Below are 26,611 nucleotides of genomic sequence, written 5' to 3'. Positions count from 1 at the left end.
ACACTTGCATTATGGAATTGATATTGGTATGTATGAAGTCATGCCATGTGAGAAATCTCAGAAGCAGAGTGCTCTGGAGCATCCAGGTACTGGAGTTTGAGGTGTGCTCTAAAAAGAGATAGAAGTTAAGGGAAAGAAAAGCATGAAAAACTGGGTATAGGAAATACTTATCATGTTTTCCATAAAAAAGTATTCTATTTGAAAAAATGTTTGTTTTCTGTCATCTCTAAGCTTGGTGACATGACATCTCTCCATATACTATCATTAGGCCTCATTTCAATGTTAGCTTTGTTGTGCAAGCATCTATGAATACCCAGTCATTTCTGTCTTTTCACACCTACCCATGCACATGTTTGCTCCTTACACACCTTTTCTGGGTTTACAGTACCTTAATTATGTTTCAAAAATGACTGATTTGGTTTAGCAATTTTATGTTGAATATACATTTTAGTTTAATCAAACAGGTTTGGAATTCCTTTTTCATGAGTTATTCAGACTTCTCTAAACAAGACTGTAATCTGCTTTTCTTGAAAATCTCCCTTATTTCCTCTCTCATTACAAATGAACAGCAGAACTAAAATAGTGTGTTGTATACCAACACAGATTATCAATTAGAAACAACAAGAGTGTTATTCTTTCCCATGATATAAGCAAAATTAGGCAATAAATGTGAGGCTAATTTATACCTCATGTTTTATTTTACAACATTTCTTTTCAGTTGTCTTGTACTAAAATTTATTTTTCCTGCTTACACAATGAAGAGCAATCTATTCCTTTGAGAAATATTTTGTTGGCTCTCCTTTGCTTTCTTGCAAGAAAGCTGCTCCCCTCCCCCTCCCTTTTATTTTTCAGTCTAAGGAAAATGGCTACAGCTGGAAGAAGATGGTTGACAGCCTCCTTAAAATTTTCTCTGCAGTCTCTTAGTTTCAAGCGCTGATTTTAATCCATGAAATAATTGTTTACTCCTTCCAAATGGTAAAAAAAAAAAAAAAAAAAAAAAAAAAAAAAGCTGTTTTGGTCCAAGTTTCTAATTGATGCATCTGTTTTGCATACTTCACATCAGTAAATCTGGGCACTAGCATCTAGCCACAGATTTACTGCTTTGGATACTTGTAGCTTTCTTTTAATTAATCTTTTCCATTATGCTGATTTTTTTTCTAATTAGCTATTCTCATTTTCATCTAACTAAAATGTCATGCTAAAATTATAAGTGAAGATTCAGTTTGTTTGTCTTATAAATTAATCCGTAATTAATGACAGATTGAAAAATAAACCCCACTCACAACATGATTCTAGTAATTTTTGTTGCAATTTACTCTTTCCCTGGTGATATATAAACAGACAGCCAAAAGATTTTCTTGGCTTCATAAGCAGTCTTAGGGCTGTATTTGACAACAATTTCTAAGAAAAAATAGACATATCATATTAAAAATTCACTATCATCTTCCTCCATTAAACAGGTGTTTACAACTCAGATGCTCTCAGGAGTATCTGTTTTGCTTATATCAACTTTTAAGTATGTGTTTCAGTGAGTGCAGCTTTTATATAGTCTGACTCAGTGGAATGAATTCCATCACACTATGAAAATAAGGCTGAAGTATTTTATGGTAGGTGCTGAAGAGGTGATGCTGAAGACCACACTGTAGGTGCTAAATTCTACAGACAGCTGACTCCATGATCAGCTTCACCTTCAAGCTGAAGACAAAAAACACAGTAAAGATTATGGTATAATCTGAACTAACCTCTAAGCTAAATATACCTCCATAATACCATTATAAAAATAAAAACTTCAGGTTAATTCAAATTTTTGATTTGGGTCTGATAAATAATTTTACTGGCTGGTTTCTTTCATATATATATATATATATATATATATAAATATATATAAAATCTTAACATTGGTCCTGCGAGTAAGACTGTTCAGGAAATTTGAGGATGGTCTTGACTCCTCTGGAGCACTGTGGTCTGGGAAGTACACCTAGGACACCACCAGGTGTCCTAGGACACCACCAGCCATTGCACATCTTGTGTGTATCTTGCTCCTCAATCCATATTTTTACCTTGGTGGTAATTAATCTTCTTTTACTATTATGAACAGGAGCTCTGGAAATGTTGGATTTACACCTGCCTTTGTAGCCATTTGTCCTGCCAGACTTCCACCCAGCCAGCCTCATGGAAAGAATACTGCTTTGTCTGGGAAAGAAAAACTGCATGTGGTAAAATCCCACCACAGATATGAATCTGGCATTTCTGTGTGCTGATTAATTACAATTTATAGTCTGAATTGTCAGGATCTTCAGTGCAGGTTACTCTGCTTGGTGAGGCAAAATCAGCTGGGAACACAGGAAGGCTTTTGCAGAGGGGAGAATGGAATTCATGGACAACACGAGAATGATGTTTTCCAAAAAGGGAGAAATGTTAGCTCCAAGGATGGGTGAAGGAGCCAGGACATGATGATGCAGCACCTCCTGCTATATCCACTACACACACAGTGTAATTTCCCCTCAGATGCCTGATGCTCCTACCTCAGCATGTCTTACTGCATTAGTGGTTGCACTCATGTGACCAAGGGTTTGGCTGATGACCTTTACTCACAGAAACACCAGTAGCAATTTACAAACCCTTTTACAGCCCTGTTAAGGGATTTTGCTGGAGGATGCTGCAGCCAGAGAGATCCTCCCTGCCCAATACTAAAGGCCTGTGACAGAAAGAAACAGAAAGCCTGTTCCAGACAATAGCTGTGAACAATAACAACAGAGAGCAGTAAGAAACTTAAATATATCCACTGCTTTTAGCTTATTCAGTGAATTACATGAAGAATACTTTTACCAAGAGTGTAGTCATTTTCCCCTGAAACAGATCAGAGACATGGGGCACCCACAAATTCTGGTGCAAGTGTCAGGGCATGAAACAAGGTGCCATGTGATAGGGAGGCTCATAGCAATAGCCCATACAAATGAAAACTCATAATTCTTCCTCTTAGGACTGTTGCCCTAAAATGAAGCGGGAAAACCCTTCCTTTCAGTGCTATTTTATATGGCTGAAAGATAATGATATCCCCAGTCTACCTAAAGCTTTCTCACCTGCAAAACTCTGTGTCAGTTCTGAATTAATTCCATTGGAGTACTGATGTCCCTTCCTCACTGGCTTTCCAGCTCCTTCTTCAGTGTATCCAACAGGACTAAGGAACCTTATGTTTTGATAGTCTGGGGCTTAGGGCTGCCATTTCTTCTTGTGGTCACCTCAACTCATCTAATTGATGCTCATTAGCTTTTCTGCAATTATCTTGAAGAAAAATCTATAGCCCGCTTGAAAACTGCAGCAGTCTCTCTTGAAACTTGATAATTATGTATCAGACCTGAAATTGCCACCTATTATATTTCCTGCAGTCTTTCCCAGCATGTGATTCTGCTGCAATGTCTGGGAACACATCCTTACTGAGTAACTGGTGAGGTACTTGCTAACAGAGTGGTGAATAATGGTGCTGACCTTACTAATAGTCTTCCTTAATCTCCCCCTTGCTTAAAATGCTGGCATCCCTGGAGGGGTGCTATGGCTCAACACCCAACACCAACACCACTCAAGCCAAATTGACATCACATGTACCCTCCCCTCTCCCCCTCAGGACAACCAAACCAACTGGACTGGATTCCAAACTGGAAACACCAGCTCAGATATTTCTCAAAGGAAAACTGTTGTCCCTAAAGTGTTACTGAAACTTCAGCAACTTGTTTGCACACATAGGTGCAAAAATGAAGTAAGATCTTTAAACTGAATTATAATATTTTTCAGGAAGAACTTTTTATTATATTAATAAAAAATTATTATTGGCTCTTTAAAGATTAACTGGGTTATTGAAGTCCTTCTATTACCGTAATAAGGCAAGAGGCTGAAACTTCTAAAAGCAAAGAGACTCATCAGTTTAAGTAGATGTATTCTTGGTCATTATTTCCCATTTAATATATAAAACAATTTTTTAACTATCAAATAGCTCAAAAATTTATATAAGGCAAGCATTATGTCATTGATTTATCTCAATTTTGTATTATAAGTCTTTGGGAGAGTGTGGTTTTGCATTTGCACTAGTGATTAATATTTTCATGCCTGCCCAGGTTAGCGTTAGTAGGATTTGCCTTTCTAGATGGCAGAGCAGGAGGACAGTTTTTCATGCACAGTACAGTTCCAAACAAGCATGGAACCAGTAGTCCCCTACCAGGTAATCTGCCATGAGGATGTAAATATAAGATATCTCTAAAAAAAAAAAAGTGAAGATTTTTATTCACCTCTATTTATCTTATGAACCTTAAATAAAATTGCTCATGTAATACAAATGCCTGGTATCTTTCATTAGGAGAGCTCAAACTCTCCTCTTTGACTAAAGAAAAACAGAAGGAGTTTAGCTTCCCAATTGGGATACCTATTTCAGTGATGATAAAAAAAAAAAAAAGCCAACCACTCTTACTCACTCCTTCCTGATACTAAATAAAATTACTTCCTTAGTGCAATTATGAGCCCTATGCCTTTTATTTAATAAGTTTCCTCCATATATCTTGTGCCTTAGCTGATGACTTTCATTATCCTTCCTTTTTAGATAAGCCTTGCTGCCCATTGCCTCAATTAGGGACTAACTAATATATATATATATATATATATATATATATATATGTATATATATATATATAAATATAAAATCAGCACAGTTTTTGGCATTCATCCTCAGGATTATTCAATAGAAGGCCTTATTTTAAGGGAAAAAAAAAGTACCTTTCAAAACATTTCCTAAATCATTTTTTCAGAGTATAGATCAAAAATTACTTCAGAAAAGTAGTTAAAAGAATATTGATTTTATTTAATCTAAAAATATGTTTTTCCATGTCTAAAAGTAAACTTGTAATTTCTACTCCCTCTGCAGTCAGTCAGGAGCAATACATCTCAGTGGTGTGCTTTAATGAGTTACATTCTGGGTATACCTGATTCTCTGATTTGTTATCAAGGGAATCTACATATCTAGGTTAGTGCTAAAATGCCCACATTTGGATTAAATAAATGCCATCCATAGAAGTTAATGAAAGAACAACTTGATTTTTCAAAACTTCTTCAAGGCAACATGACCAGATCTGTGTTAAACACTGTATTTCAAAATCATTTGGGTATCTCTCTCAATCACCCAAGGACAAGCAGACAAAAAATTATAAGTGATCATTGAAAAGTTCTGCTATTTACTAGAAAGTCTCCTTAATAAATAGAGTAAATGGAAAAATTTTGAGTTGAAGAGATACATTTCTTTTGAACTATCAGAAGTTTGCAGCCAGTTTTGACTTGCTCCCACTTGAAGGTTCTTTCAGCACAAAGCCCAACCGAAACTCACAGAATAGCTTCAAAGAAAAGCAGCATTTGCAATTTTTCTCATGCAATAAAAGACTACAGAGATAACAAACCACGTGTCTGTTTGCTGAGTGTTCTTTTGCAACCACTGCTTATCTGAGAAAAAGCAGCTGAGGATGATAAAGTCCTAGAATTCCTGACAGTAGGTGAGATCAAGGCAGCTGGATGGTTTCACTTTTGTTGGAGTATAACTTAAACACCAATTTTAACACTGGAGGCATGGTCTTTGTCTTCACTTTGGAGTCTACAGTATCATGGAGGTTTAATAGGAGACCTTAGAACATTATATAATGATGACCATTTCTACACAAGACAAACCAGTACTAGAAGTACAGCTCTCCAGGTGCTACGTGGCCTGAAGACAGGCTGATCTGGCTACTTCCAACACTCTTATGACCTGAGGGCTGCAGGCAGCTGTCCCAAGGCCTAAAGACAAAGCAGACAATGGCAGCACCAGCAGCATGTCACTGCTGCTCTTTTGTCAGTGCCTGGAGTCCTCCTCAGAATACCTCACACACAGCCTGTGCATGCGTTGAGGTGAGATCTCTGCCACTTCTGTCCCTTCTTTACCCAAAGGAATTGGGTTGGGAAAGGGAAGCTGACATCTAGTAAGAAACACAGACACAGAAAGTTTTATAGTGCAACTGTGCAATCAGTATTGTAGCACCTCACCCATTTGGAAGTGTGTGCATATTTCATGGACAGCATGGATTTGGACATTTTCTGATTAGATTGGTTCCTCTTAAACATCTGGTGGTGTTCCCTGTATCCTACAGAGAGGACAGAGCATTGCTCACAGCTGCTAGTCAGGCAACTCCACGTCAGGGTCATGGCTGGGAAAGGGAAGGGAGACAAAGGCTTGTGTGTCTGAGTCAGCCTTTTTGTCCAGCCCTCACCTTTGCCAATAAAAGCCCTGCAGCTACAATCAGCTGTGTCACAAGCCTTCACAATGTGGCCCCACTTGGGCATACATGCTCTCCTTGTAGTGATTGTCACCTTCAGTCCTGTGCCTGCTGCAACGCAGAGTGAAAACGATGTCACTGGAGAAGATCTCTATCCCCCTCTGTGGGACCTGGCCCCTGGAAACCTGCTGGATTTCCCAGTAAAGGACAACAAAATTGTCATCAATGCTTGGAACTATCAAGATCGACTAGGAGTGTATAAGAGCTTGCTAAGTGCTTCAGCCAAATATTTTGATGCCTTTGGACCCCATAACAGTGGCAATGTTCTCTGGGGATTACCATTGCAGCATGGCTGGCAATTTCGTACAGGTATGAATTATTTCCTTAAGATGCTGGCTCAGCAAATTGTTTACCCGACCTGCTTAGAGGCTTCCTTTCCAAAGTTTCTGCCTCACAAGCACAGTATGGCCTCAGACAGTGTAAACTTTGACAGAGCTGCCAATTTGAAAAAGAAATGCTGAGTGAACACCCTTACCTTGCTGAGAAATAGCTATTAAAATTCCTTATAGGAAGAGGTCAGAATCCAGATTTGTGGTATAGATGGGCAATATTTCAGCTAACTAAAAATCTTTGGAAGGGCATTCCCAGTTGCTTCAATTTATGTAGACAGATATCAGGGCACGCATTCTACAATGATGTTCTTAAATTTTTAACTAATAGGCTTTTATTTTTGTTAATGTTACAAGCTTCTAGAGGTGGTTAGAATTTAATTCCTAAGACATGTATTTGAAAGTCAGTGCTTCCCTCTGAGAATTTATTTCCATCTATTCTTCATGACCAGTTTAGAAGTAGCCTCCTTATTTTCTAAATATGTTTTTTACCAAAATTGAAGTTTTTGTTTGTGGGTTTTCTTGTTTGATTGATTGAGGGGTTTGTTTGGTTATTTTGTTTTGTTTTGTGTCCAGATTCTAAGGGTTTATCCCCTAAAAGCTGGTTGTTGTCTAGGGCAGTCATTCTGGTTTGCTTGTTGTGCCTGTCAGGGAAGCAGTCACAGAAACACATGTGAAAGGTTCCTTAAGGCTAAGGCTGCAATATCTTATCAGGGGTAAACAAATGCATCTGACTGCCTGTTGTTTTCTTTATTGGATGTAACCTGTGGTTACATGTGGTGGTGGTTTGGGTGCCACTGTAGGTTTGAGAGAAGACAGAGGTCCTGCACCTGGTGGTGGAAGAAGGCTGCCAGCATTTAGTCACACCTAATGGAAAATGTACTCCTAAGTCAAAATGAGGAAAACAAGATAGTAAGCAAAATCCAAGCAGGAAACTAGATGGCAAACGGACAGCAACAAAAAGAGTTTGGTTGGGGTTTAGGCAAGCTTTTTCCTCTTTTCCTTCCTTATATATACAAAAAGAAGAGCAGATGAAAGGGGTGGCTGGTACAGCAGGAGAATTGCCCCAATGTGTGGCAGAGGCAAAGATGACTGGATACAGCAGCTACAGCTGAGTGGTGACCTGCTGGAAAGGAGGAGTTGTGGAGTCTGGCCTCATCCACAAAGTGAGGATGTGCCTTGTTGTAGTGACAACTTCCAAGTAGAGACAAGGGACATAGTTTGTGAGGAGAAGATTTGCCCCTGGTTGCATAGACAGGTAATGTCCTGTCACCTGCTAAAAGAGTCATAGGACTGACACTTAGACAAATTTTTTAATTTACATGACCAGAAGGTTTAAAAAATACTAAAAGGAGAAATATCACATAGTTGGAAGTAGCTTTACAGTAAAAAAGTGTGAGCATTTGAAGGAAAAATGGAAGGGACAAAGAATAATATAATTCTGGTGCATACAGTAGTGAGGTTAGCAAGGGCTAAACCTAATCCAGATAGGCAGTGTGATAGATTAGTGATGAATGACTGAAGCATCTGTATATCAACATAATAAGCTTGGGCAAACAAAAACAGGATTTGAGTTCATGGTGCAACACAACAGAACTTTGAAAATATTACAATTTCTTTTGAATTAACAGTTCTATCTTGTCCTGAAAGTTATGTTACTAAGAGAATATTTTTATGGATACGGTTCTGTATAAACCACGAAGAACAAGTGAAGCTGTTACTTAATAAGAGTGGCATGAAGATTTGTGATAATCCACTCAGGGACATAAAATGAAATCAGTATTTTGCCTAAATTTACAGCAGAGACAAGGATCGTGAGACAGCATGGCTATTAGGAATGAGATTGTGGAAGCAGAAATTGTCACGTGGGAGGTAAAGCTAAACTGAGGGTCCTACCAGGAGAAACTGAAGAAACAGGATAGACTCTATCCTCACTTCACATACAGAAGTACAAATCCAGGATCAAGAACTTTAAGAAATATTTACATGGTATTGTATGTCTGAAGAGCAGGAAAGATTGTGCCTGTACTTAAGAAGAAAAGAGGAGATAAGGACACATATTTATTTGCCTTATATCAGCAGTAAACAAGACATTAGAATAAGTATAGAGGAAAGAATATTTAATTACATGGAACCAGATAGAAAAAGGGATAAAGCACAGGTTATGTGAATCAAAGGTAAATTGTTTCAGGCTAATTTGATATCTTCTTTTGTCATACAAATATTGGGGTTTTTTCAAAAAGAAATGCAGAAATGCATTTACTCCCTTCTACAGAACAAGGGAACTGCAAATCTGGTAAAGGAGCACCTGAGGGAGAATTTGGTGATAACTGCTGCTAAAAGAAGTCTATGGCTAAGGGGAGGATGTGCTAGGAGTTCTTCATCAGCAAGATGAGAATAACTACATTTAGCACTTTCATTAACAACATTTCCACCAAAAAAAAAAAAAAAAAAGTGGAGAAATCTTGCTGATGAGGTTTCACATAGTTATCAAAAACACAGCTGGGAGGTACTGCCAATACAGCTTAGCTTGGGTAGACCTGAGGACCAAAATAACAATTGTGTTAAGCACAGGGAATAGGAGGAAGCAGAGACAACAAAAATGGTGTGGACACCTGTAAGTGCAGTTAATGCTTCCAGTTCCAATTTCTATCTTAAAATTATCACTGATACTGCCTGGGAAATCTTCATTTTCCCGAAACACCAAGGCTAACAATATTTGGTAAGCCTCATGTACAATTCTTTTGCAACATTTTGTCTTTTTCTTCTTAGCTTTTATCCTTCCCATTCATCCTCTTTGCACACCAGTGATCTATTGCTGCCTGTTTTTTGACAATCTGTTGAAGTAAAATCTTGAAAAATTGAATCTTTCTGTAAATATTAAAAAACATAATCTTCATTTTAAAAAATGGGTTGAACTGCAACCCTCATTATTGCAAGTTCATGTTCTCAGTGCTTGGCTACTGAAGGATACAGGTTTGAGCAACTAGCATACCCCAAAGCACAAGCTCTGCCCAGTCAGCTAGGGAGAATAATTAGGATAATTTGTATGCACATCGTTCATGATCATGTCTTCTTCTTGAGTGTAAGTATCAGAAAATTTGGTTTGGTAATGAGGTTTAGTTCTAATCTGGCAGAAATGACACTGCCATTATTCAGCTGACTCATCAGAGAGCAAGTGCTCTGCAGGGCAGTTTGGGAGCTTCTGGAATAGCTCAAGTCATTGCACAAGGCCATGGTAATTGCATGCCATGCACTTAAAGCAGGCTTCCTGACACTCTGCATGACAACACTTAATGTACATGTATGGTATTCTTTTAGGACTTAGGCTGTTTCTTCATGCCACGTGCTTAAAGTAAAATATTCTCTCATGAATAATTACGAAATGTCTTGCATGTTTTCTACAGCACAGATGCTTGCAAACTTTGCTAATTAGTTACAGCAATGTTTGCATGCTTAGCTTCACAGTAAGGCTACGTTTGTCTGCATGATTAAGCTGGAAGTGATTCTGTATCACACAACCCAATTAGGTGAGGCAATTACTGGTACATTTAGTTTGCGCTAGTTTGCTTGTTGAGCAGCTCTCCTGAACTAGCAGCCCTACATCTATTAGAAATAATGCTTCAGCTATGCATGTGCTCATGTCTGCATGTGAATGTACATTTAAATCTCACTAAAAATACTGTGATGTCCTGATTTCAAACAGTTCAATAAATTCACAGAATACGTTTAAAGTGAGGGATAGCTCAAAATGTAAAACACAATCAAATTACTATGCAATGAGAAACTCAGCTACTCTAGGACATTAGTTTATGAAGCAAAGCAACAGTGATTGTTTTGCTTCTCTAACCAAAAATCTACATGCTTTATTCCTTAATCTTTTTCTCATCTCAGTGGGATTTCTTGTGCGAAAAGTTTGAGAAGTATTTGTTGTATTATTTCATTTGATTCATTCAGGTAGATTAGCAGATCCTTCTGGTGTGACTTCCTGTGGTTATGAAAATGGAGAGCCCCTGTGCCAATCTGTAAGAAGCTGGTGGTCCTGTAAGTATATGCTGTCACACTGTTCTTTTCCAAAATAAATTAGTATCCTTGAAGGACATCTGAAAATACTTGTTCCCCTTAGACTTCTCTATTACATTATAATTTCAGTGCCATGTAATTCTCCATCACAAACTTGCAGCAAGACACTTAAGTGTGAATGGGTAAATGAAAGTTAATTAATTTTGAATACTTGCTTGAGGATGGAGAAAAAAAAAACGAACAAGTTTGCAGCCTTAAAAATATTTATACTGCAAATATTCATGTGAAAATATGTGGGAAACACAATATCAGGTATATATATTTGTAGATATTTGTAGATATTTGCAGTTTACAATGTGTCCAGAGCAGATTTCTTCAGTTTAGATGCTTGCACTTCAAACTAAAATTTTGTGAGAAAATGTCAAGCCGGAAACTTTGTGGTTCTTACACCATCCTTGGTTCTTTTCCCCTTAGCATATTTTCCCTCCATCACTTCTGTCCCTTGTTCCCTCAGCTTCCTTGATGCCCTGTTGTAAGTTCCTCTTTTGCCCAGACCTGGCAGTAGGTTTGAGCAAGCAGATCTCTCCCTTCCCTGTCACAGCAATGTTTTTCCTTCAGTGGCCATTTGGATTAAGCTTCTGGCTGTGAATCAGCAGTTAAATGTATATATATCTTCAAGTGAACAAAGACATAAGCATAGATAAAATTTAAATGTAAATCTAGGGTAAAACTGACTGTGGTACTCACTTCAGCTTTGGTTTTCCCTCTCTGTGTTTGGATAGCACTAGTGCTCTGTGGGATGGTGTCCCACACAGTGTCAAGTAAAAAGAGTAGCTGCATAGCCCTTTGCAAGCAGGGGACCTTCCTGGAATAGAATCTACCACTTTTACTTTCTCAGTGTTTGAATTCCTGCTCTTCATTTACTTCTAAATATTGCCTGTTTGCTTGATATCCATTTTGTTGCCTCCAGAAAATGTATAAACTCAGCTTTGATTTACCCTATTGAAGCAAGAGCATGCAAAGAGTCTTTGAGACTGCCTGGAAACATCTCTCAGTGTTCTGAGGATATGAAAGCTTTCAGCTGACCTTCAGAGCAGCCCTCTCTGGCACAAGTAGTCACATGAAACCAGAAATGAACTTAAACCGGAAACTCACATTTAATATACCTTGGGAAAAAAGTGGGACCTTGTAGGCTGTCATGGACAAGACAAGAAAAGCCTCTCAAATACTAATTGCAAACTAAGAAAGACTAAGTGGTATTCCACAGGTGTTGTTGCTATTAAAAAACCCTCGTCTGTGTACCCTAGACCTATGAGAGGCTTTTCTTGTCTTGTCCATGACAGCCTACAAGGTCCCACTTTTTTCCATTAGCTTTTTTCTTTTCCTGTAAAGTAAAACACAGTGGAAGCTCATAAAAGGCTCTTAAAGGACAATGCATAAACGAACACTACAAATCATATCTAAATCAATACAAGGGTGATCTTTATTACATTTCAGTACATATATTCCACTGCTGAACACAGTTGTATTCATAGCAATTTCAAACAGTTGCATTTGGTGTGGGAGAGAGTTCATTTTCTTATGTGGGAATTTTTCATTCACTTGTGATTAACACCTGCTGTCTTTTAATTGTTGTTACAGGTATGAATTACTATCTGGCTATTATACCCTTTCTGGGGGCAGTGGAGGCTGGCCTCTTTGGGCAGCTGCCATATGAGATAGAAATACTGCCACCAGAGGAGCAAAAAGATGATTTCTGTTACAGCGTTAAAGACTGCTGGTCTCGCATGCCCAAGCTCATGGATGACTGGAAGGCCTTTTTTGAAGTAAATAATTTTTTAAAAATATTTTTAGAAATTATACCAAAATATTAGCTTTAAAAACTATTATTACTGTCATATTTTAAGATTCAGAAACCTTAGTTTGTTTTCAATAGCAGCTTCGTGTAAAAATAAGCAGGAAAAATGGAAAGCATAGCATACAGTGAGTCAGAAATAAGTAGGACAGGATTTTTAAAAGCTATGGAATTTTTCTCTTCTTTTGAGACAGTTCTGTATTTTGGCCTCTGTTCCAAGACACTGTTTTGTATTCAATTATATTTGTGTTCTTCCAATACTGCTTATGTTAGCAATGCAAAATAAGCCTGTGAGATGGAACACTGGCTTTAAAAAGTGGCCTTTGGTTGGTTTCATAAGGTTTGTTTATTTCTTTAAACATCTAAAACTTAAAAATGCTGAAACATCATTCAGAAATACATCTATTTATGCAAGGAGATATTCTCTTTCCTCCTCACTCTGCTGTTGTCTAATCCTAAAAATAACAATATTTCTTACTTCACAGATTTAATAGCTATTTTTTATAGCTAGACTACTGCAGTCAATATTTTTTATTGGTAGTCAAATAACTGATAATGAGCAGGAATGTTAAACTGTAAGTCCCCCTTGTGAGTGAAAGTAGATGCTTAAGAGTAAGATGGGATTTGTCTTCATAAGATCATTTTTTCCATACATCATGTTTCAGAAGCTATTGTAAAATATTTACTCCTCATATAACTATAATGATAACAAGGATAATTTTCTTCTTTATCTGAAAATCTTCAGAAAGTTGTGGTTAAAAGAATATAGATAAGTTTTTTAAGATAATAAGGAGTCCCCTATTTTAGCACTGAATATTCCATGGCACTCAGATACAAAAGTCCACTGATTTTTTGTAACCAAATACTGAAATTATGTAAATAAAAGAATAAAATCCTTGCAATCTTGAAGTCGAAAAACAGCAGTTATCACTAACTATTCAAATGCAATTTTCTTTAGCTTATTATTTTGTGAGGTATGTGCTCATATAAAAAAAAAATGGGTTTAAACCTCCCCTCTCATTTTCTGCCCCTTTTGCTCCCTGTTGCTGCAGTATCTGTTATCTACAGAACACAAAGCTGTGAGCTCTTCCAGCCTCTCCTCCTTCAAACTGGACGATGCCCTTGGCCTCATGTGGAAGGCACACACCTCCTCCATTGCTTACGCACTCCCCGTGTTCCATGACCGGTAAGGGGAATAGAGCAGTGTCCATGGAGCATCTCTCCACCTCCAGGCCTCTTTGGAAGGATGGTATCCTAACAAAGTCTGCATGAGCCCTCGTACTGTCACTGTCATATTTTCTGAAAAATCCCTTTGCCGGGATTTCTTCTCCTGGGAAGCTAAGAAGCCTCAGAGAAAAATGAAAACGATAATTATCTGATTTGCTGCTTTGGAATGTGGTTTGGAGATTGTTTATCAACTGGTCATTGTTTGATTGGTTTCATGTGAATTGTTTTGACTTAATTACCAATCACGGTCCAGCTGTGTCGGGACTCTGGAAGGGTCAGGAGTTTTTCATTATTATCTTTTAGCCTTCTGTCTGTATCCTTTTTTTATTCTTTAGTATAGCATAATATAATATAATATAATATAATATAATATAATATAATATAATATAATATAATATAATATAATATAATATAATATAATATAATATAATATAATATAATATAATATAATATAATATAATATAATATAATATAATATAATATAATATAATATAATGTAATATAATATAATATAATATAATATAATATAATATATCATAATAAATTCGCCTTTTAAGAACATGGAGTCAGGTTCATCTTTCCTCCCCATGACAGGAGACCGTGGAAATGCCACACTTAGGCATCTACTCCATAGGCTCTGCTCTTCCTTCCTCTCTCTCAGAGTGTGGGATGACCAGTGGGAGATGGCTGCCCAAACTGCCATGACCAGTCAGGCTCTGGGCTTAAAATGAGATGCTGGTTCCCCTCTGGGAGCCAGGGCCTGATTCAGGAGCTGTGTTTAATCTGGGAAGAGGCAGGGTTGCCAGGAGAAATTTCGTATAAGGTACTTAAGGAGGCTTCAAGTCACAGTGGCACTGAGGCCACTCAGGATTTTATACTGAACAAAAACCTTTGGGATAAATGATCAACTAGTGTGTTCTACAGGAGAGTTCAGTTATCTGCTGCATTTTTTTATTTTCTTCTCTTTCAGCTTAAAATATCTCTCTGATCCAGAAGCAAATTTTGGAGAAGACTGGGCTGATGCTGTAGATTTCATTGCCGCCACACACTTCAAAACAGACTTGCCGACCACAAACAACTTCCAGGCTTTCCTGCCCCAGAGGATGCTTGTTGAAGGGGATGTTCTCCCATCCATTAGTGACTTCAGTCCAGAGCAAAATAAGGTTCTGGTGTCACTGAGAGTTCTTCACAAAGTAAATAAAATAACAGGTATGAGCGTGACCTATAGATATCTGTTGTGCATAGATATTAATATATTGTTCTCTCTACATACCTTTCTCCATATGAGGGAATTCACAATACAGTGAATGTTTGATATAAAGTAGTATAAATACATCTTAGAGATTAGCAGTAAAACAATTAAAATACAACCATAAGCAAACAACACACCAGACAGCAAATGCTGGTGGGATAACGCTGTGGGATAACAATATAAGGGATTTCAGTGAGAAAAAAACCCAAAACATTATGAGAGCAGATGATCTTACTCTTTCTTTTCCCAGTTTTCACAGGAACTTTAAAAACAGACTTTTTTTCTGTTTCACCAGTTGAATCTGAAACCATTATAACTGTAAATGAAATTATTAAACCAGTTGAACAAGAACAAACAAACAAACAAAAAGTAAATTATCATAAGCAACACTTTTTGCGTCCACAAGTGTTCTGGTTTCAGTTTTTGATTCTCTCTTGGTCTTTGATTTAACAGAGATGTGTCCCAGCAAAACTATCCTTAGTCAATGCTGACTTTATCGTACTCACCATAATAAGTCGTACATCACCATCCAGTGGTGCAACACAGAATTACACTCTCCTGAGGATTCAGTTCTTTCATAGATACTTCTGGGCTGGCTATTTTTGTTTGACCTTTATGAAGCAAAGTTATTTTGAATCTTTAAATTAAAATAGAATGTAAAAATACACTGAAAAATTGGCATGCCTAGCTATGGCACTTGTGATCCTCTTCTATCTGTATATTTCACTGAAAATTCTCTCACCAGCTGGATTTAAAGCTGAAAAAGATGTGAAATAAATCTATTCAGTGCTACAAAAGAGCATCTTCCCATCACAGAGTGCTTCCCTGACATTTTTCATGCAGCATTATTTTACGAATCAGAATAAGGGTCTGAACAGATCTATTGCTTGCTTGGCAGCCTATGACACAGTTCAGGGTTTCTGGACATACCTCCAGGAAAGGAGAGGAGCACAGCAAGGAAAAGCATGACCAGAAGGACAGGAAGGAGGGTCGAGAGCACCAGGGTAGCACATCAGATGAGGAAAGCCCTGCAGGGAGAGAGGGAAGGATGTATGGATCCTGAACATCGTAAGTGGAAGGACAGAGAGAGATAAGCTTCATGCAGGTGCAGCCATAATGAATCCCATAGCTGAAATCCCTTGCTTTTCAGGGGAGAGATTTCCCTGACTTTGCTCTCAGGGATGAGCTTTGAATTCAGCTGAGAATTAAATGCCACCTAATTCAGCCTGGTAACTGATTTGCAGATCAGAATAAGGAGCTTTAAAATAAATTTGACTGCATCTAGACCCAGAGCTTCAGCAGGGACCTGAAAGACCCTACCTCAGTGCTACAAAGCACCGGTGACAAAACAGACTGTTTTTGTAGATGCTTTTAAATGCATCCTGTGAGAGACAGGGTTCTCTACTGGTACTGCAAACCTCAACAGCAGATAGAGGGTCTTACTACCTCATAGGACAGGACCCTGTCCAAACCAGAGTGGGATTGATTTCTTGATTCAGAGTTTGATTACTCCTTATTTTTGTTCAGTTGCCCCTGCTAGTCCAGCAGGAACTGTAATGAGAGTTGTGCTGCTTCTAAAGCTTTTCTACTCATGGACTGTCAGATCAAATTTTTACCCAAAGGCAGAACAGGAGGAGAATAAATTCTTACACTAGACATTTTTACCCTCAGATTTCCCCTCTATCCACTCCAAAGACGAGCACTGACTGGGGTGAGGAGTAGGCAGTGACTATCCTGCAAACTGGGGCTGATGTTGGGCTGTGTTGGCCGAGCCACACGTCCTAGAGAGCCGCTGTTTATCACCTGGACTGAAGTATTAGGATCATTCGCTTCTTTATCTTGAGGTCTTAGCTGGCAGAAAGTGAACACTCTTTGTTTTAGAGTGGAAACGAAGACAGGCCTGACTATAACTCCGAGGCTACTGCTCCATAAACCACGGAGCTACGTGCCAGAGCAGACAAAGACCTTCCCATAAGCCTTCAATCATTTCGACCTGCAGCACTGGTGACCGGGGAGCAAGCCCCGTGTTCTGTCAATACAAAGGATCCTGAGCTGAGTGAATGCTCTGCGTCTCCCTGCACATTTGTAGGCAATTATCACCCCCTCAGCAAGCTCCAGCTTTGTCTGCAATTCTCCGTCCCCGGGAGGGTGTGGAGTGCTTGTTGCCAGACGTGCACTTGGTCCCTGGTACGCTGTGAGCTGCATGCTCTCCGTGCTAATTTGCCGATGCCATGTTGTGTTTCTTTCCAAGGAGGATTGCTGCTGAAGATCTGGCAGAAGGCTATGTCCACTGAAGCAGGAAGAAGAATAGGCCGAGAGCTGATTGAAAGCTTGCCTTCGAGCCAGAAGCTTGAACTACTTGACCTAATAGAAATTTAAAATTACTGGGAAGGAGATGATTTGAAAATTCCCAGTTCCTCAAGAAAGAGCAGTTCCAAGGTGGATTGATTTAATCTTTTAGCAGACGTGTGTCTGCTAGTCTGGCCTCGGTAATTTCTTTCAGCAGGATTTCCTGAGTAGCCATGCATGTCTCTCTCTCATATAGAATCAATGTTTTTAACCTTATTTTTCCTAATAATCTCATTTGTTTAACTCAATTCCTTATAAATAAAAAAACCTCACAGAAAAATCTTAGTTTACTACTTTTTGTGGCTTTATAAATAATGTTTGTGGCTTAATAAATAATATTTGGAGATAAAATTAAAAGCAGGCAAAATATATTTGGTTTCAGACTTGTTTCTTTTTCCCCTGTAGGCAGGGATTCCACTAGATATGTAATTACTTGATGGTCTAACAGATGATCAGGAGAAACTTTTTTTTGAAGTTCTGATCCAAAAGCCTTGACTGTCAAATCTCAAGGCTGACAAGTCAAATGCCTCGACTGTTGCCCACCAAAGCTGTTATTTCGCAGAGCAGCTCCAACCAAACTGGAATCTTTCAGGCTTTTCAGATTAGGTACTTGAGTACAGATAGATTCCCTTGCTTCGCTGTTTTGCAGCAAGTACATACCTCACATGGTAGAGCAGAGCCAGACCAGAGCACTCCTGAAGCAAATTAATTTATTCCGTACCAGCTTTTACATGACAACAGAGATTTCTTGTTCTTGATTCATTTCACTTTCTTCAAGAAAACTTTGATCTATATATGAATTTATGTGATTGTGTGCACTGTACAACCACAGGTTGCTTTTCCTTTCCCTCAAATCTAATCCACTTGTTGCAGTGTGTCATATGTTGGATTTGGTTACTGAGGAAGAGCTGTGTTTGCAATGTTTGCACTCCCAGTGCCTGGAACACTCAGACCCAAGGGTTGATCCCAGTCTTTGGGGTGATAACACACATTTGGAATTGGTTATAACTTGAAAACAGAGGTTGTGGGGAGGTGGGTCAGGGATCCTGCATGCAAACAGGGCTTGAAGTTTCTTGGGAAATGAATGAAAGTTGTCTTTGCCCACAGCAGTTGGCTTGGAACTAGATGACCTTTCAGGTCCCTTCCAATCAAATCCTTCCCCAATTCTATGAAAAGAAGTGATTTCTTTCCATTCCATTTTCCTGGTTTGATTTGTCCTTTCTCCCCAAACTTGCATGATATTTGCACTGTAAATTAAGAAATAATTATCGTCACATTGAGCAGTTAAACACCATTCTGTCCTTTAATGTCCCAGGACAAAGGTGTTAATTATTCATTGTCATGTAATGGATAAACTCTTAATGTACCATCATTAGCTAACAATTTTCAAAGGAAATACATTAATGAGGTATAAGAAAATGTGGGAGTTTTTACCTTAATTACCTGGTTCATAGATCACAGTAATTAGATTCCAGCAGACTTTAGATATAATCCAAAAGTAATCACCACAGCTGCCAGCTGCTAAATATTGTTAGTTGTGCTCCAAAAAAGTTAGAAAATTTTTTTTGACCTTTTCTGTAGTTTACTTAGATTGAACTTAAAGTACGCTTTGAGAAAACAAAAACAGCCATTAATACAAACTTTTAAACTGCACACTGCTGCACTTAAGGGAGTCTTTATAAAACACATTTTTAAAAAGCAATTTACTCCTTACCTGAATTTATGAAACATTGGGAAATAGTTCTGAATTTTGAAAAAGAGTCTTCTTTCTTAATACAGCACCAAGCATTTCTGTATTTCATACACTTTGTCCTAATCCAACAAGACAACCAGTCAGGTAAGGACTTGAGAAATTGGCCAGTGATTGCTCTATGGAAGCTGAGGAATGTATAAAAGTTTAGACAAAATATGAGATGGGGGTTTCTTGCAAGTACAGTTGCGTAGGTTATCGTGAAATATAATATCTGCATACTCACAGGAAAATTTCTATCAGAAACTAAATAGAGAGAAAAGCATCAAGAGAAAGCTGTAGAGGCGTGGTAGGATGGCTTTGGAGAGGAATGGGAGAGCAGTGAAGGAGGCTACTTGCTAATAAGAGCCAGCAAAAGCTGACGACTCCCTAAGCAGGGGTTTGCCCAGTGAGAAGAGCTCACAAAGCATAAAGGTTTTTCCTGCTCAGCATTAGTCTGGGGTTTGCTGCTCTCTTCTCATGCCTTTTACACGTGTGATCTCTCTAATGAGGAGTGGCTGGCATTGAGAAGGGCTGCTTCCTATTTGACAGAGGTGGTGTTGAAAATAAGCAAAGCCACAGCTGGCTTTGGAAAGACAGGGGGTTAAACTTCTGTACACACTTGCAAATAGCAAGCCTAAGGGGATTGGAACAAACAACGTTTGGGTGTGAAGAAGGGAAGTTTAGAAATGAAATGTGGTACATGATAAAGGAGCGACTTGGGAACACATAAACGTACCAGAAAAGAGTCTGTCCATCCTCAAAACTTGGGCAATAGTGCTGAATACTGTGCAGTCCCCTCTCCACAGCTCATATTAGTCAGGTCAGCTCCTTATTTCTGAGTACCTAGAGTTTTCTGTGCCTTTGCTACAGGAGTGATCAGTTTCTGAGGAATGGTCAGAAGTGAGATTCTTATCCTTGGCCATATATTTGCAACTGGGCATACAGCTGCTGTGCCTTACCAAATACTGTCCTAAACCTACATCACAGAAATACCTAAGGGCTGACCTCTCCACCTGTTCTTCCATAGGAGCAATGGCAACCTTGTCCTTCTCTCGGAAGGGTGCCTAGAACAGCAGACAGGTGTCAGCAGGCACTTTAGCTTTCTTAGGCATCAAGACATGGAGCTTACAGGGCAAACACCCAAGTTAGTCATTAGGAAAGATGCCAAAAAACTCTTTTTTCTTTCAAGTAGGAATTGGATTTCTAGGTTTTCCCTTCCCTATGATCCTAATCTGTGGAGAATTGGGCGTTCCTTTCCAGCCTACACTCTCTAATGAATAATAAAGGGCTTTTTTTTCTGGTGGGAAAAATCACACCTGGCAAGCGTGGAGGGAAGGGCATTCTTGCCCAAGGCAGCCTCTAATGTGGCAGATAGGAGGTTTTGCAAGGAAGCAGAAGATGTAGATTTGGATTCTGACAGATAGAAACAAAATTAACCAATGTTTTCCAACTGTTGTGCACAGCATTAAAAACCCTCTGCATTTCTTAAACCCAAATTGTTCATTACTTTCTCTGACCAAGGCATTTTATCTGCCTCTCTCAGCAGGGTGTTGGAGGCTGTGGACCTTCAGTTCCCGCCACTAAAGGCAGTGAGATTCAAGATGATGGAGACCTGTTATAACATTTCCATCACCTTAACCTCAGTGACCTCAGGAGGAGCATGTTTCCTCTCTGGTTTTGGCATAATTTAAAAATATGAATATGCTTGTAGATCTGAGTCTAAGCTTATTATGGATTTAATTCTCCTTTTTACAATGAGACACATGGGGCCATGAGGTGTTTTGAGAACAATGTGCATGGCACAAGCTGCCACAGGCAGGGGCTGTCAAGGATCCCCAGGAGGGTGTTGGGCAGCCTGGGGCTGCAGACCTGCCTAACTGCACCAGCTGGAAAGGGCTGCTTGGTTGGGAAGCATTGACAGTGGCTCAAAATGGGGTTCAGAGGATGAGGAATGGAGGCAGAATAATGTAAACATTTGTTAGAAGACATTTATACCTACTTAAAACATGGATAGAAAAAACATGATAATGTAAAAATGTTTTTTAACTGATTAATGACTAATCAAACTCTCCAGGACAGAAAGAGCAATAAAATAAAATCCTTAATGTCTCTCACTTCCTTCTGCAAACTGTTGGTAGCTGTGGGAAAATTTGCATGAGCTGTTTGTGTGTGTGTTTGCAGGAAAGGCTGCAGCAGGAATGGTGAACAGACAGTGGCAGTATAAACCAGGCTTCTGGACTAGTAAAGTCATTTCAGCATGAAAGGCTCTTTCTACCTCTCCTTTTGTGTGTCATTAGGTCCCAAAATACTAACAGATGTGATCACTGAACCTAAGAGAGCAGGCAGCTGAAATAAGAGGAAAAAAGGAAAAGAGTCTTTTTGCTGACAAAGTAGCTGCAGTGCCCCATGTGGGGCAATCCCGAGCCCCACTCAGATCCTTCCTCTGCACCATGAGGACCAGAGGAATTTCAGAAGGGTGATGTACTTGCAATAAAGGAAGATCATAACATCTGAGGCTGCCCTGGGAAAGGAGAACTGCTTTCTGAGGCTGGCCTGAGCCTCTGGTTGCCAGCATTTCTGCATCTAGAGCCTCAGGGATAACGTCACAGAGACATGGCAATAAGGAACATGGATGTACAGGCATTTCTTAGATCCTGGTGGAATCAGTCCCTTGACACACCATGCAAATGTTCCCACACACCCCCAAATGTTAACAAATAGGAGGGATTTAAAATTATGTGAGAAAATTAAAAGGGTCAGACTGAGCTATCCATCCTGGTACCCCCACTCTGGACAGAGCTGGCAGCAGTGGACTGGGGCAGGAGCAGCCAAGGCAGGGCAAAGGCAGGGTAATCTCTCCTTCTACTCAGCCTGCCAGCAGCTGGCAGTCTTACATCAGGCCCACATGTTTTATCAGTTCCAGATAAAAAGAGTTGTGAAAGGTTATCTTGGAAAATACAAATACCCAAGAAAAGATGCAGAGTAAGTTTATCAAAGAGATTTTTTATTGCAAAGCACAAGAACACTCCCAGCACACAGATACATTAAGAAAACAAAGGAGGAAAACCAAAAAAACCCCAAACAAACGCAAAACCTGCCACATCTACACATACATGAAGTAGAAGCAAGAGAACACTCTCTTCAGAGACTATCAGTTTTTACATGATGTCAGGAAGTTGAAAATTTACATGGTAAAGGTGCATCAGAGTCTAAAAATGTAAGGAAAACACCTGGACAGTCTTAGAAGGGGGAGGAAAGATATAATATGTGAATAAACAGTGGCTTCTTATTGGGAGCATTGTGGCAGATAAATGTTCATGTGACGTGTCATTTAAACAAAAGAGTTTTGGTTTAAAGAAGAATGCAGGGAGAAGATTCTTCTTATCTTCCCAGGCACAAAGGCTGGATATATAAAAAAATGTGCATGTTGATCATCCAAACAGAAAATTCTGTCTCACTAAGGGCTTATGCACACATGGAGTGCTGTGGAAACAGCTGCTTCTGATCAGGTCCTCAGTGAGAACTCACTGGAAATACTTCTTAGCATTAAAAGAGATAAGCCTTTAAGCTAACAAGTCTGTGCAAAAGCTTATGCCAATCTTTTGCAAAGCAAATATCTTATTATTTAAATACACTTGTATTCTCTTCAGGAATAGCAATTGTGGTCTGTGTTCAGCTAAAAAAGATTTTCCCCTCCTGAATGCAGTCTTCTTGAGCATTAATGTCTGGGAGTGATAACCATGTCCCTCAAGGATTGCCATGACATTATAGCTTTGTCAAACAGGTATTAGCAAACAGTATGAAATCACTGTGGTCATCTGTGTGCCATAAGGGAACCACAATACTTATTAAGTCTTTAATATTGAACACAAACCTTTTATTAGGATCTTTCTCCACATGTCCTTCCTCCTCTCTGCTTTCCCCAACAAGATTGGATGCCCCTTCTTCACGGCACAAGAGAACACCATGTTCTCTCTTTGATCCAGAGTGCAAATGGCATTGTACTGCTGTGTCATGTAAACTGAGCAGCCAGGATAGCTCCCATTTCTGTCACAGGACATGGTGTTGGCTCGTATGCCTGAGGAAAAGATGTGGGAGACATCTCTGCTCTTTATATATTTGCAGAGTTCATTAAACTACCACCTTTGCTCAGAAGAATGAAATCATTCAACTCAGCGAGGCTGAATACACAAGACAGAATTGCATCCCGTGACAAGGGTGACAGAACCAGGTTCCTTATGTGAGAGGATCTATGCAAAGAAGAGAAATTGCTTCTTTGGAAGTATTTTGAAGGAAAGAATTTCCAAAAAGGGTTGATAAGCCTTTGGGTTTTTTCACTATCTCCCAAATGCCAATGTAGGGTATCCAGAAGAATTTTAGAATTGTTGGAAAAGTTACTGCCATCTCACTTTGTTCACATCCATCCTAACACTTATAGCAACTAGAGGACAGCTTGTTTTGTCTAGGCTCTTTCAGCCTCTCCTCGTATGTCAGACTTTCCATGTGCTCAACCATGCTCATGGGCTTTTGTAGGGCTCACTGCCGTATGTCTGCATCTTTCTTGCACCAGGCAGCCCAGAACTGACACAGTAATCCAGATGTGGCCTCACCAGTGCTGAGCAGAGTTGCAAGTCCTTCTACCTGCTGTCACATCCTGCCACTGCAGCCCAGAAGGCTGCTGGCTTTCCTCTCCTCCTTTCCTCTATTGAAACCTGGTACTTTACTGAAGGAAATCATGGTAGTTACATATCATACCTTTCAGAAATCCAGCAGATGACAACATCACATTCAGTAGTAAAGTAAAAAAAAGACAAAAAATCAATAGAATACAAAAAAATATTTTATTCAAATACCAGGCTGCCTAAACAAATGAGAGGGTTTTGAGCTGCCCAAAAGAGACATACAGATTTTTTTAAAAATGCTTAATATGTAGTTAAAATACCTACAAGTGATGTGACAGCCACTTTTGAACACACCTGCAAGCCTTATTAACCAGTGATATGCAAAACATTGTACGTTACATATGCATGGAATCAAAGTACTCTAAGTGATACTCTGAATACTTAAATTGTAACTGATTTTAACAAGGATGAACATTTATATTGAATAATTTAACATGAGACAATATTAAGAAATCCTAAATTAATTTGCATTAGTGAAAATGAACCATTCAGTAGAATTTTAATAGACAAGTCTGAACACACTTTATTGTCTGCTTGAAAAGAGTTTGGCTTTAAAGAACACTAAGGCATTTTTGGAGTTTTTGTTTTTTAACTCCTCAACAGAACTAGAAATAGGGTACGTCCAGGCTTTCTAAACATATTCCCTTTCTCCACCCTGCTGATTTCTGGATATGCCACTCTGATCAAGCTGCTGTTGGCTCTGGAAACCCCTGGCACATCAACTGTGTATTTACACACCAGTTCTTGATAGTTTTCCCTGGAAGTCAAATCACTGCCAGAGGGTTATGGGCCTATCCTAGGTGGATAGGGATGGCTTACTGATTCTTCAGATCCAGCTTCTGTCCACCATTCATGGCTGCATTTTCAGCAAATTGCTGAATATAATGCCTTTAGTGTGATTCTGGATATTGGCAGTACAAAGGGTTATGGAGATGGCAATGCTACACAATTTAGGCACTCTCAGGCCTCGTGAGAGGAGTGGCTTTGCTTTCCAGGGCAGATTACATATTGTGCAATGGTACTAACTGTGCTTTGTTCATCGTGTGAAAAAGTGGCAAAATCTGGTAATTTCCAGTTTTGAGCCTTAACCCGAAGCACCCGAAGACTGGCTAAAGAAATGAATGTCCACCTTAGACAATCCTTTATTACCCTTTCCTTCTCAAAAAAAACCCCAAAAAACAAAAATACCCAAAACCCAAAGGAAATATCCATGCAGCTGTTTCAGTAAGGGATGTTCCTTCTGCATATGCCCTACAGAGGTTCAGAAAATAACCGGAATTTCAGGCGCAATAAGAATGAAGGATTGGACTTGGCATTGTTCTCTGAATTCACTAATAAATATGTACAGAAGAGCTTTGTCCCTTCAAAGGGTCATGACACATTAGCTGGTTTGACTTCTTATTTAGGACAAGTAAGCAGTTTCATTTTGCAGGGGATTATTATAGCTAAATTACAGCCTTGTATGCTCTCCATGAGTCAAGAAGGACACTTTCATGAGCAGCTTTTTCTTACAGTTGTGGTTAATCTTGATGTACCAAGCACACAGCTTCCTACTCGTTTCCAGTTAATTTCAGGATTATTTTCCTTCAGATGTCTCTGAAAACAAACAAAACATAATGACAGGGTGAAACAGGAAATTTTATATTTGGATTTAAAAATTGCTCAGGGAGTACAGGTGAATGAGCTCTTGAGATGAATTAATGGCTGCGAGTTAGGGCTTGTCTGTACCATGAAATGGTTTGCCAGTACAATTACACAGCAATCCGAAGACTAAAACAAAAATAAAGCTAATATATGACTCCAACACAGCAATGCCAGCAACTTTGCTTAAGTAAGTGAAATTCTTAGCAGTAAATTTTTCTTTTACTGGTATAGGTTGTGCAGTTTAGGGAAATGTTTAACCTCCACCAGGCAAAAGAGCTCATTTAGTCAGCATAAACTGTGACTCCATCAAAAGTTTTCCTAGTGTATCATCTGCAGTGTGATTACAACCACTGTGTCCCCCGTGTCACATTCTGGTCTGGCAGACATAGTAGAAGAGATACCTTCCTCTTGGGGAGAGTCTTTCCAAAGGATGCGCCCTGTGACTGATGCAACAGAGCTGCAGGCCTGGAGGGAAGTTAGTTAATAATTTAATTAATATTTAATGGCAATACGCCAGTGAGCCAGATTTCACCAGCAGGCTGTGTTCCCAGCTCTGTCAAGTATAAAAAGATGTTTGAATATGCCCCGTGGGGGAATGGTGGGGCTTGTTTGAGAAGGAAGAACTTCTAGAACATCTAGATAATCATGGTAGTGTTCCCTGCCCTAAGGGTCTCTGAACCTTCAGCTGCTTTGAGACAGGTCCTTTGAAGTCCTGCCTGAGTCAAAGCCGAGATTTGCAGCTCTTAGAGCAACACACTGTTTATTTGCCCCCTCTTGACTCTTTCTTTTCCCTGTAATCACCATTGATTGCAAACTGAAAAAAAGCTTCACTTCTCATATTAGAGAAAAGTGAAAACAGCAGGCAGCTGAAAAATTATCTAGCCATGAAAATTAGCAAGGTAGATGACCACAAATCTGCATTGGAAGGTACCTAGGAAGGGGACTTTCAAAACTGCTGAGAGCACAAAACTACAGTCATGGATTTGGGATCCCCACTCCAGTATAGCCAAGGCTACAAAATCTGCCTCAACCATAGAAAAGCCCAGCGGCTTTTCTGTGAAAGAAACAGCTCACTCAGAGGGTCAGTGGCATGACAACTCCAAAGAAATGTCCTAGAAAAACAGTAAAAAAGGATTAATCAAGATGCACTGGGGTCAGAAAGGGTGATTTT

General features: G+C 39.2%; 1 protein-coding gene across 1 annotated transcript; it reads left to right on the top strand.

Moving 5' to 3' along the window:
• Positions 1–6,324: 6,324 nt before the first annotated feature.
• C3H6orf58 (chromosome 3 C6orf58 homolog) lies at positions 6,325–17,751 on the top strand. The gene is made up of 6 exons (XM_058020977.1): positions 6,325–6,656; positions 10,634–10,720; positions 12,341–12,525; positions 13,607–13,740; positions 14,752–14,990; positions 17,285–17,751. The coding sequence occupies exons 1-6, from the start codon at positions 6,335–6,337 to the stop codon at positions 17,410–17,412; spliced, it is 1,095 nt and encodes a 364-aa protein (XP_057876960.1). The 5' UTR covers positions 6,325–6,334; the 3' UTR covers positions 17,413–17,751.
• The last annotated feature ends 8,860 nt before the right edge of the window (positions 17,752–26,611 follow it).

This window comes from Melospiza georgiana, chromosome 3, assembly GCF_028018845.1.
Source record: "Melospiza georgiana isolate bMelGeo1 chromosome 3, bMelGeo1.pri, whole genome shotgun sequence".
Classification (NCBI taxonomy): Eukaryota; Metazoa; Chordata; class Aves; order Passeriformes; family Passerellidae; genus Melospiza; species Melospiza georgiana.
The sequence above is the reverse complement of the archived record's forward strand: the minus strand, read 5'-3'. Positions and strand labels throughout refer to the sequence as shown.

Coding starts and splice junctions, on each gene's coding strand:
- C3H6orf58 (XM_058020977.1), top strand. CDS start 6,335: ATGTGGCCCCACTTGGGCATACATGCTCTCCTTGTAGTGATTGTCACC. Junction 12,526..13,606: donor ACTGGAAGGCCTTTTTTGAA/GTAAATAATTTT, acceptor CTGTTGCTGCAG/TATCTGTTATCTACAGAACA. Junction 14,991..17,284: donor CAAAGTAAATAAAATAACAG/GTATGAGCGTGA, acceptor TTTCTTTCCAAG/GAGGATTGCTGCTGAAGATC.